This window comes from Lissotriton vulgaris, chromosome 5, assembly GCF_964263255.1.
Source record: "Lissotriton vulgaris chromosome 5, aLisVul1.2, whole genome shotgun sequence".
Classification (NCBI taxonomy): Eukaryota; Metazoa; Chordata; class Amphibia; order Caudata; family Salamandridae; genus Lissotriton; species Lissotriton vulgaris.
In genome coordinates this window covers 1,675,294,997-1,675,307,561 of record NC_141693.1, presented here as the reverse complement: position 1 = coordinate 1,675,307,561, position 12,565 = coordinate 1,675,294,997, and the positions used below count along the sequence as shown (strand labels likewise).

At 49.6% G+C, this 12,565-nt stretch overlaps 1 protein-coding gene across 1 annotated transcript in view; it reads right to left on the bottom strand.

Moving 5' to 3' along the window:
• The window catches only part of LOC147716934 (parathyroid hormone/parathyroid hormone-related peptide receptor-like), a 296,895-nt gene that overhangs the window by 88,289 nt on the left and 196,041 nt on the right, over positions 1-12,565 (bottom strand). Inside the window, exon 6 of the mRNA XM_086919829.1 lies at positions 50-236. Coding sequence (XP_086775955.1) covers positions 50-236 — 187 coding nt within the window. The remainder of the gene's footprint in view (positions 1-49; positions 237-12,565) is intronic.

The following is a 12,565-nucleotide window of genomic DNA, read 5'->3' as shown; positions in this document are numbered from 1 at the left end:
CATCATTAGGAGTCAGTATCTGAAGTACAATATTAAGATTGATACTTGCCATTGGTGGCCTGTGTCCTGCTGAGTGGCCCAACTCACTCTTTGCACCATCGATTCTGACCTTTGCAAGCTCTTCAGGCACAGAGTTTGAGTACAGCACAGCGTCCTTCACAAAGATGCTCGAGGCACGACAGATGAAGGATGCAAAGAGGTGGATGTGAATATAGTTCCTTGTGCAGTGCAGACGCCTGGGGGGAGAAGGAGGGAGAGAAAAGAGACTCGGGGATCAGAGGCAGAAGATGTGCAAGAGAGGGAGGAGGTGATAGTGAAGGGTTAAAGGTAAATGTTGCTGGAGAGAAAAGACAATATGAAAGAATGAGATGAGGTTTAAAATTGTCAAAATCCCTACCATACACACACACAGATATCCCTACATCAATCTCAACTGGTATGTCATCTCTTAATTAATCTAAAGTCCACTTCCCAAATAGATGAGGCCTGGGTCACTTTAGTACCACAATTCCAGTCCTAGCATATTTTGGAACAAGTGCTTGAAAGGGGTTACTGGGGATAGACAAGTAAGGGCTTCAGGTGCAGGTTAATATTATGTAGGGTGATATTTGAAAAGGTTGAGATTTTTTGTAGTTGTTAGACCTCTTTCCCCAAACCTTTTCCCTACTTACCTCAATTTTTCTGCTGAAATTCGTTTTTTTTGGCCTTAGGACTCTGTGCACTTTACAAATACTGACCAGTGCTAAAGTGCTTGTGCTTACTGTCCTAAAGATGGTTAAATTGGATTACACCTGATATATTTAATTTACTCATAAGTCCCTTGTAAAGTGGTATACCATATACCTAGGACCTGTAAATTAAATGCTACTAATGGGCCTGCAGCACTTGTTGTGCCATCTACTTAAGTAGCCCCTTAAAACATGCCCCACACCTGCCATGGCAGCCTGAATGCAGTTTTAAACTGGCAATTTGATTTTGACATATAACCCTTTTGCCAAGCCTTAAACTCCCCTTTAATTGTATACAAGTCACCCATGAGGTAGGCCCCAGATAGCCCATAGGACAGTGTGCGTTGTACTTAAAAGTTTGTGCACGTCCTTTAAAGTGTTACATGTCCCGGAAGTGAAAAACCTAGTAAATGAATTTTTCAATATTGTGAGGTGAACCTGTCCAATATGATAAGATTGGGTTGGCTTGTTACATTTAATAAGTGCTTACTTTTTATTGGGACCAGGTAGGCATTTCATGTTTGTTATCTATGAAATTATAATAGGAAGTCACCTTTAATGGTAAAGTTAGATTTTTTACCACGATTTTGAAAATCTCACTTTTAGAAAGTTGGCATTTTCCTGCCCGTAGCCATTTGGTGCCTAAAGTCTCTCCTGGGTCCCATAACTGGATGTACCTGACATTAGAATTTGTGAATTCCTCAAAGACAGTCACACAATAGAGGGATTAGGTGTGCCTGAATGGGCCATTTGCTGGCAGGATGGGGATAGCTGGGCACAGCCATACTTGCAACTGAATAGGCAGTGCACTGCCTTCGCACAAAGGTCTTGTCACCTCCACATTATCTTTGCAGCCAGCTTGGAGCTGGGGGAGGGGAGTCAGTAAATTCCAAGTACTTCAAAGAGAAACGTCTACAAACCTCTCTCAACATTAAAAGAGGCACTAGGTATAATATTAGGGCCATCAGACCCACTCTTCAATTCGCTTTATGGATCTGTGGAAGGACTCTCGGAGGACTGCCTACTGCTGTGGCCTTCTGTGTACTCCACAAGACCGCCATGGTGCACCTGGAAGGACTGCTTTGCTGCCTGGAGCCTGCCTTGAACCTTCAGAGGCTAGCCCTGCTGTTTGAGCTCTGAAACTTCACTTGAACCCAAGACTTCCATAGTGACTCCAAGGACTAGTAGTTTGCTGGCCTCCTGTTCAGAGCCACAGGGACATAAAAGGCTCCCACCATCTTGAACCGGCACCAAGAACCAGTGAGTCCTGAACCCCCAAGTGGTGTCCCACCAGTCCTGGACCCTTGGTTGTGGTGCTAAAGGTGCCCAGTTAGCCAAAATCCAAGACTTAGGCTAAACATTTTTTTTGCTAAATACTGCTCAGAGAACCTAGGGCAAGGCCAGACTAAACTGCTCGTCGATCCGCCCAAGGTGCATCGCCGATCAGGCTGACTTCACACCTGCTCACACTCTGTTCTTCTCAGCAGCAGCAAATCTTTCTCAATGGTCCTTCGCCAAAGGGGTAAACGACCTCCTAGAATTGTCTTCAGGTACAGCCTCCTGCCTCATGCCACTGGAGAATTTCACCTTTCAAACATTTGACTACGTCTGAACAAGGAAATCTTCACTGCGACTTTGTCCTGAGGCTCTCCAATGCACCCTCCTTAAAGCTGACTGCAGCCTTGCCCCGCTGAACTTTACCTTCTCAGGACATTTTTCTTGAAAATTCTTCTAAGTCCGAAAGTAAGCACCGACCAGGTCCAGTCTACTTCTAGTATCCGAACCAGGCTCCATTGCAATACCCGGTCTCGCACGACTAGATGTCCGCAGTTGGCGCTTTGATCTTTTAGATGCTAGTTTTTATTAAAAACTTTCAAAATGTATAACTGATTGGATTTTAGTCATTGTAGAATGCTGAGTTTTTGTTGCAGTGCCCCTCCCCCCACACACACTTTTTGCCTGGTAGTTGATGCAACGTTGACGCACGTGTACTGGATTTCTGCTAACCAGGTCTCAAGTACCAGTGTTCTTTCCCTAAAAACTGTACAATTGTTTCCACCAATTAGCAAAACCTTTAGCACCCTCTGTAAATCCCTATTAAATGGCACCCTGGTACCTAGGGCCTGAGGTACTAACGGGGCCCTTAGGGACTGCAGCACAAATTGTGCCACCCTAAGGGACCCCTCACCAAGCACATGCAAGACTGCCATTGCAGGCTGCGTGTAAGCATGGGCGGAAAATCCGTTTCGCTCGCGGATTTTGCGGATTTTCGGTAAATTCGCAATCCGCGAGATTCGCGAATCTCCCGCAAAATCCGCAAATCCGCGAGCAGCGGATTTTGCTCGCACTGTTCGCACTGTTCGCGTGAGTTTGCGGCTTCCCAGTACAACTTCGCGCCCCGCGAATAAGTGCAAAATTGCAGAAATACGATCTTAGCAAAACTGAAACTACTTACCAGGTTCAAAAGTTCAGGCTCATCATTAGTAGCCATTTCCTGTAGTGCTTCCTGAGGGGCCCCTCCAGAGTTCAGTTGCCAGTTGCAACTATTATGTGACCCTGCTCTGAACCTCAGAATAGTTACACATATGCCACAAAGGTCCTGAACTACAGCTAAGGGAGACAAGCAGGAGCCAGGCTGGAAGTTCAAATCCTTTAATCAGCCCCTAATTCATTATTGTCAGTTGGGGCAGGGCAGGTGTTGTAACTAATTTTGCAACAATGAAAGCACTTAGCAAGTGCAAAAGATCACTAATCAGGAAGCACTAAGGAAGCAGGTGCCAGCTAAAAAAATATTCTGTGACACATTAATCAGCCCCAAATTAATTCAGGTCACTTGAGGCAGGGAAGGTGTGCTTGCGTTGCCACAATAATGTACACTGACTGGACAACCAGAGGGTGCTGTGATGAAACAGAGGGTGGCATGGGTGGGCCAGAGGGTGGCATGAGTAGTCAGAGAGTGGCAGTGGTGACAGAGAGTGGCAGTGATGAAGAAGAGTGTCCCAAACAGGCTGGACACGTAGAAACAACAAGTTCGCGAAACTTGCGACCCAACAGGTAAGTTCGCAATTTGCGACATTGTACAAAACCCTCGCGAACTGGCAGAAACCCGCGCAAACACAAAAAAAAACAAATCCGCAAATTCGCGAGAATTCGCGGATTTTGCGGATTGCGAGTTCGCAAATCTGCAAAATTCGCGAACGCGAGATTCGCAAAATTCGCCCATGCTTAGCTGCGTGTCTTGGTGCAGACAAAAGTGAACATGAGACATGTCACAACACCCTGTGTGCAATGTCCCCAACCACATGTAATATTTGTAAGTCACCCCTACAGCAGCCCTAATGCAGGGTGCTGAATATTACATATGAGTGCATACCTGCATGAACAGATATGCCCTTATTCTGGTGAGTCCTATTACTGCCAGTACAAGTAAACAGGGAAGCCATTTTAAAACTTGCTGGACATCGATGAAAACGAGTTCCCCAGCTACACAATGGCTTCTCTGAAAATAGAGATCTTTGGTAACAAACATTTCCTATTGGAAAACCCACACTGATACCAGTGTTGGATTTACCAATACATGTACTCGCAGCACTCCTTAGAAGTGCCTCCTGAAAACCTATCAGCCTGGTTTCTGCCAGTCTACCACCTAAGACGTAGTTCTGACATCCTAGGATGAGAGCCCTTGCTCTCGGGAGGCCAAGAACATAAGCCTGTCCGGGAGAAGGGTGTAACACCCCTCTCGCAGAAGAACTGCTGATTAGCCTCCTTGAGCCGGTGAGCTTCAAAGAGGCTGCCGGCTTTGGAATGTTAATCTGACTCCGCTCACAGGAGAGGAAGCCAATTCCCCCTGTCGAGAGCCCACTTGGCACATAAACAGGCAGGAAATTTAGCTTGTCAGGTAGGCGTGCCCCCTCCAGCTAGTACCACCACTACTACTGTGAGGTGGGCACGAATTTTCAGAAGTAGCGATGTTTGTGAAGGCATACTTAGGAATTCTCTGACAGGATTATGCCCACTTCCCACAGGAAGTGGTTATATAGGGGGCATAGTGACCCCTAGGGTCTGTAGCTCATTGACTACTACCCTACACTTCCCTAACACCCCTAAAGTCAGTATTTAGGGGACCCCTGGCACCAGAGATGCACATCCCTCATCGAAAATGGGGCCAAAGTCGACTCGCCCTGCAGCTGTTACTCCTGAAACTTGGGAGGACAGCCTGCCTTTGAAAAAAATTCAAGACCTCCCATGAGCAGCAGACCTATTCAAAAGAATCTCCAAAAGAGAAGCCTCTTAGGCCTCTGGAATGTCCAAAACCCGACCCCCAAAGCCACCGCTGCACCCGTCATTTCCGGTCATAAGTTGAAGTGAGCCACCAATGCCAACAAGGTTCCCCAGCCCTCCATAGCTTGAGTCCATCGTGATATCACCCCTCATGGAGTCACTGACATTTCCTGCAGCCTCTGCATGCAGCACCCGTTGACCGCAACTGCTCCTGGTAAGAAAACCTGACGCCTAAAAACACCTTTGCATTAGTCACCACCGGGCTGTAGAGAAGAGGACCCCAGTTGTCCCTACATCTCAAAGCACTCCAAGCCTTGAATCACCCCCATCCCCCCTCCCCCCCTGTTGGTTCACCCCGACAGGCTGATTGGCCTTCCAGCCAGAGCTTATAGCCTCTTTCAGCAGTGACCTATCTCCACTGAAATATATTGGCCTACCAATGCTGTTTAGCACCCTGCACCCGGCTTCCCCCGTCCTGCTGGTGGTGTAATGTTGGTGCTGCCTTGGACCTAAGCCACCACTCACTTTAACCCCTGGAGATTGGTCTTGTAGGTTGCTGTACTATACCTGTTTACAGAACTTGTTCTTCCTTCCGTAGGAAAACATTGCAGAACTCAGAAATTGCAGTTGTGACCTCTTTATAAAGATTTTTTATTTAAAAACATACTTACCTGAACAATTTATCTCTGATACCAAATAATATATAAAGGTATGGTACTTAGTATTTTTATAAATTGGTGTGGATCTCCTTGAGCCATGTTGTCATTTATTAATCATTGTGTGTATTTTGCAATTGTCTTGCACTCCTCTGGGTTGCCTAAGGCTGCTTGACCACACTTTCCCATAATAGAGCACCTTAAGATTGCATTGCAAGCCCCTGTCTACTCATAAGGGACCCTTTGTACTTTTTACATGGTATATGAACCTTTTAATATATCACATAAAGAGCCAGATTCCCATAGTTGTTTTGGGGTCAAATAATGGATTAAAATGTACTCTATTTTTCTAAATTAGTGTGCAATTTTTCTTGTGTTTTGTTTTTGCTTTATTGATCCCGCATCTTCTTTTCTGCTCGCCTGTGTCTGACTCCAGGTCCGAACAGGAAGTAGGCAGACAAGTTCCGACCCCTAAGCCAATCACAACGCTCTAATAGAGCATTGTGATTGGTTTGAGCACTGTGACACGGCGCTCAGCCAGGGGCTGTAGGGGTGGACATGTTCTCCATGCAGGCTGTAATGCAGTCTGCATGGAGAACAGGGGAATGCGCATGACAGTTTTGGGTGGCCCAGAAGGGCCGCCCAGTCAGTCAGGGCCCGATTCACAGAAGTAACTTAAGAAAAAATCCTAAACTTACTACCATTTTGGTATTCACAGTAGGCACTTACTCATTTCTGTATTCACAGAAGTTAGGAGTTCTAACTGTAGGACTCTTAAATGCCTTCTGTGAATACCGAAAGTCGAAAAGTTAGGATTTTTCTCAGTTTAGGAGTAGTAAAGTTAGGACTCCTAGCTTTAGGACTCCTTAATGCCTTCTGTGAATACCGAAAGTCTTAAAGTTAGGATTTTTCTCAGTTTAGGAGTCCTAAAGTTAGGAGTCCTAACCTGTGCGGTCCTTTACTGACCATTCACCTTGATCATTGAAACAGATGCTTTATTTAGAAAACAAAGGAACCATAACAGTAGCAGCATAAACCCACGTATGCATATTTAACTCCCTCTCCCCTTCCCCATTTCCCACCCCTGGGGCCCCCAATGCGTTCCGCAGCTACGACCGCATTACTGTGGTTGCACTCGTACCAGGACTAAAGCAAGAGAAAAGTGTTACCGGAATATCACGTAAGTGCATTGGCATGTGGTGTGTCTCCGCCTGTGAGGTCATTATCTACACCCCGGGTGTCTCCCATGTCTCTCCCAGTCCATTTGCTGAAGTGCACAAAGCATCTGCTCCCAGTGAGCCGCAATAGGCTCCTTCCGCAGCCCCAGTGTTTCCTCTGCTCGAATGGCAATCCCCTCTGCCCTAGCCCATGCCTGAAATGAGGAGCTCCACACCCTTGTGTGTGGTGGGTTATGTGCCTTCCACCTCTTCGTGTGAAGGCGTTTTGCAACCACTTGCTCCCGTTCTAGGAACCGGGACGTTACCTTGTCCTTAGAGGGTCCTCCTGAAGTGATGCAATATGTACTCAGGCCAATCAAAGGGTATGGTGCGACCTGTGCAATCCTGCAGCAGCCCACTAATTGTGCGCCAGCATGTATCCAGCCTAGGGCAACTCCATAGCAAAAATCCTGCCCCCAGCTCACTACACCTAGGGCACAGCGCATCTTTATGATGAAAGAACCTGTTAATCAGTTCAGGCGTGACGTAAGCCCTAAGGACGATGAATAGCTGTATTTGGCGTAACCGCATGTTTCTAGGGATACTCACAGGACTTTTAAGTATCCTTTCCCACTCCTTATCCACCAGTGACTGACCCAAGTCCAGCTCCCATTTGCGGCGGAGTGAATCTAAGCTGAAAGCTGAATGTGCCCGCAACGATGCCGTAAACCAGCAGACCAGGTGCCTATATTGCATGGTTAGATGCTGACTGGGCTCCGTGGTCACATCCCCCCATTTGGCAGTCAACCTCGCTATCAGGAAGCGATGCGCTAAAAACCCTCCAGGTGGGAGCCCCTCTGCCACCAGGGTCTCGTAGGGTATGAGCTCACCATCCTGGTTTAAATCTCCAAGTGTGCGAATATCAGCCTTCCACCATTCCACAAGCACAGGAGCCGTAAGCAGCCCTCCTCCACTGGGGGATCCCTCCAGGGGTATTGCAGGTGCGTAAGGGACAATAGTTTTGGCAAGATATAGAGCCCTTGGATAGCATTTGTATGTCACCGCTAAGAGGAGCGGCGACGGCCGCGCAACGGTAGTGGCAGGGTGAAAGAGTCTGGTTATTCGTTCCTGCGAGTACGGCCGCAGTGTTGTGGCCGTATCGTCCTGACCCTTATCTGCCAGCCAGCGGCCGACCCATTGCAGCTGAGCGGCAAGGTAGTAGTGTTTGAAACAAGGAGCAGCTAGGCCTCCCTGATCCGTCGGTAGATATAACTCCTCTAGTGCCAGTCTATGCCGAGCGGAGCCCCAGATAGAGTCCCGTAACATCTTAGTGAGCATGTTAAAAAAGGCTGCCAGAATAAATAGGGGCAAATTAACGAAGTAGTACTGGAGACGAGGGAGCATGACCATTTTGGCGAGTGCCACACTGCCTGTGGTCGTCAGCGGAAGTGTGCTCCAGAAGCGCACCTGCGATTTTAGCACCTGCAATTTTAGTGCAGTGACTGCCCTCCCCAGGTTCCCATCAAACAGATCAGTTGGTTAGCAATAGATCTGTATCCCCAGGTAATGGAAGGTACCCTCCTTCCATTGGACCTGTGTACCGCCAAGAAAGTACCCCGGGTCAGTGTTCCCCTCTCCAAAAGAGTAAAGACAGGATTTACCCACATTCACTCGGAGCCCCGAGACGTTGGCGAAGGTCTGCAGCAGTTGGGACGGCTGTCCAGGTATGTGCCCCACGTCCCTCACATACACCAACTCACTCAGTTAATTTGCCCCTATTTATTCTGGCGCCTTTTTTAACATGCTCACTAAGATGTTACGGGACTCTATCTGGGGCTCCGCTCGGCATAGACTGGCACTAGAGGAGTTATATCTACCGACGGATCAGGGAGGCCTAGCTGCTCCTTGTTTCAAACACTACTACCTTGCCGCTCAGCTGCAATGGGTCGGCCGCTGGCTGGCAGATAAGGGTCAGGACGATACGGCCACAACACTGCGGCCATACTCGCAGGAACGAATAACCAGACTCTTTCACCCTGCCACTACCGTTGCGCGGCCGCCGCCGCTCCTCTTAGCGGTGACATACAAATGCTATCGGAGGGCTCTATATCTTGCCAAAACTATTGTCCCTTACGCACCTGCAATACCCCTGGAGGGATCCCCCAGTGGAGGAGGGCTGCTTACGGCTCCTGTGCTTGTGGAATGGTGATATTCGCACACTTGGAGATTTAAACCAGGATGGTGAGCTCATACCATACGAGACCCTGGTGGCAGAGGGGCTCCCACCTGGAGGGTTTTTAGCGCATCGCTTCCTGATAGCAAGGTTGACTGCCAAATGGGGGGATGTGACCACGGAGCCCAGTCAGCATCTAACCATGCAATATAGGCACCTGGTCTGCTGGTTTACGGCATCGTTGTGGGCACATGCGGCTTTCAGCTTAGATCCACTCCCCCGCAAATGGGAGCTGTACTTGGGTCAGTCACTGGTGGATAAGGAGTGGGAAAGGATACTTAAAAGTCCTGTGAGAGCGTAGAGCGTAGAGCGGCACTTGGTTCGACCGCGTCCCCCAACGGTATGCCATCCCCCAGAGTCGCATGTATAGCAATGGCTAGGGGGATGGCACAGTAACGGGGACAAGGGGTACCCCTGCCTGGTGCCTCGAACCACTGGTATAGCATCAGAGATGTAGGGGCCCAGCCGTACTCGGACTGTGGGGTTTTTGTATAGTAGGTCGACCTTTTGGAGGAACCCCATGACCAACCCGTATCGGAGCAGCACCGCCGACAGGTAGCCCCATTCTAGGCAATCAAATGCCTTCTCCAGGTCGAGGATAAGACATCCCGCTCTGGGCCACTCATGCATGGCCTCAGCTGCCACCCGAAAGTACCTCCGTCGGTTCAGTGACGTGCACCTCGCAGGGACAAACCCATTCTGGTCAGAATTGACTAGGTGGGAGACCGTCGGTGCCAACCGTTCCGCCACTACTTTTGCAAGCATTTTATAATCTACATTATGCATCGCCAGGGGTCTATATGATCCTAAAGCTGTGGGGCCTCTGTCTGGGTAGGCAGGGAGACCAGGTATGCCTCCAGCATCGAAAGGAGTAATGGCGTCAGGGACTCACCGTATGCTTGGTAGTACTCAGCAGATAAGCCGTCCGGCCCTGGCGTCTTCCCAGGCGCCATGGACATGATCGCCTCCCCAATTTCCTCCAAGGAGAGAGGCTCATTAAGTGCCTCCTTATGTTCCTCTGGAGCTGTGGGTAGTTGGATAGAGTCCAAGAATCTCTCCAGTATATGCCTAGGGCCAATTCCTCTGGCTCTGTACAGCTGCGTGTAGTGATCGGGTAGCATCCCCTCTGCCGTGCGAAATGCATGGCTTCCCTCCTGCCTTAGCAGCCAGGCCAGTAGGTGGCCCGCTCTATCAGCCCTGGCGTGGGTTCCGGACGTGTGCCCTGTGTAATTGTGACATCGCAGACGTTCCAGAAGCTCTGCGTGCTGAGCGCGGAGGTCCAACAGTCGGCATGTATGTCTGCCCCCCCACTTCTCCTTCACGTTCATATTGTAATAGCTTGGCTTCTAAGCGTGAAAGGGAGGCTAATAGCGTCTTACGCATATTCCACGTGGCTCCCAGGCAGTGTCCCCTGACAGCCACTTTGTGGGCGTTCCATTCAACTAGTGCGTTGCTCGCCGTCCCTTTGTTAATATCGAAATATGTCTGAATAGCCGTTCCAAGGGAAGAGCGAAACTCTAAGTCCTCCAGTGCGCACGGCTCCAGTCACCATGTGTGTACAGGCGGGCATCCGCCTCCCAGCTGATCTGGAACCACACAGGGTTATGATCGGAGTGCGTCTGCCCCAGATATTCTGATTGCGCAATAAGCGGGAGCAAAGACTGGTAACCCACCATCCTGTCTAACCGGACATGCAAATCGTGGACTGCTGAATAATAGGAATAAATAGTCGGGTGGAGAATGCGCCACAAGTCTTGTAGCACCTAGTTAGGAAGCCAGTCCCCAAGCGCCTGTGCATTGGACACCGCTGTTGTCGCGCAGAAAGGGGGAAAAGATCTGTCCAAGTGAACAGCCAGCACCATATTAAAATCCCCGCCAAGCAGCCATGGTAGCCCAGCATAGGGGATCAAGACCTGTGACAGCTGTGTTAGAAAGGACTGCTGGTCTACATTAGGGGCATATACCGATCCAGGCAACATCACTTGACCATTCAATTTCCACCGCATAAGGGTGTACCTGCCCTCCCGATTGACTACCACCTCTTCACAGATGAAAGGAGTGCCTGCTCGTACCCAGATCAGTGTACCCCGCGCATGCGCTGAAAAGGTAGTGCCATATATTTGCCCTCTCCAACGCCTGTGAAGCCGGTCAAGCTCCGTCTGGGTCATGTGTATTTCCTGCAAAAGGGCGATACCCACTGAGATGCAGTTGGAGGTAGGAAAAGATAGAGTAACGCTTCGAAGGGTGTGTGCATGCCACGTATATTCCAGGTCACAAAATTAGTACGTGTCATTGTTAATCTGGTTAGTCAGTCACGGATTGGGGTGCAGGTCCGCACCAGGGAGTCAGTACCATGGTCTGAGGAGAGCACATCCGTGTGCTGCAATGTAAACAACATAACAACTGCACACAATATAACAAATGGGGCGTATCCCCAGAGAGACATCCGTCCAAACCTCAGAAACAACAGTCAATTGTGAGCTAGTCCAGTGCAGTTTCTAGTGGGGTGCGTTTGGTGATGATCGCTTATCTGCACTATTCCCCCCTTTGCCTCCGGTGTATACAGGAGGTGCATCAATGTGTCGTGATCTAGGCTAGCGCGCAGGTCCGGTGCGGGTCATGGTAGAGCGCCCGTGGCTCCAGGTGAACGCAGTGTCAAGCATCATACACCCCCCCGCACTCGGCAGGTTGTCCCCTGGTGTTGCGCATGCGCCTGTGTAGGCCCTGAAGGCACCCCTAGTGTGCAGTGTAGCTTAACAACACGTGCAGAGAAATAGGAAAAAACTGAAAAAATCAAATGTCTACTTGCGTAAATTGACCATGTCTAAGCTCAGCACAGCTTCATAATACCACATAATCTGGTCAGCAGTCTGTGGAGTCACCGCTGGCAGGTTCGAGTTCTCAGAAATTACAGTGGACGGAGATGATGAGCCACTAGTTCCCGGAGCACTTCGTATATAGGCCTCTATGCGGTCGCTGCTATGTACAGTCCCAAGGGTTTCCACCGCCTCTAGAACTTCCCGGCGTTCCATTCTGATTTGTCCGGACTGGGCGACTGGGTCCGGCCTTGCAGAATGGCACGTCCCTCGCCGCCTTCGTCGTTGGGGTCTCCTCTCCGTCAGATTGCCTTTATCCGAACCCGGATGTCGTGTTCCTGTCCACAGCCCTGACTCCTCCAGCCAATCCCACACTTCTGCTGGGGAGTCGAAGAATTGGGTCTCCTCTTTCGCAACCACTCTCAGCCGGCCCGGGAACAGCAGGGAGTAAGGCAACTCCAGCTCCCTAAGTTGACGCTTCACCACCATGTGGTTGCTTCTTCGCCGCTGCACAGTTGCGGTATAGTCCGGGAAGAACATAACTCGACTGCTTCCCACATTCAGATCACCTGACTTCCGTGTTTCGTGCAGCACCACATCCCTATCCCGGTAATTGAGGAGTTTGAAGAGGAATGGGCAGGGCCTGGCTCCTGGCCTGGGCTTCTGCGCCGGCACCCTATGCGCTCTCTCCACG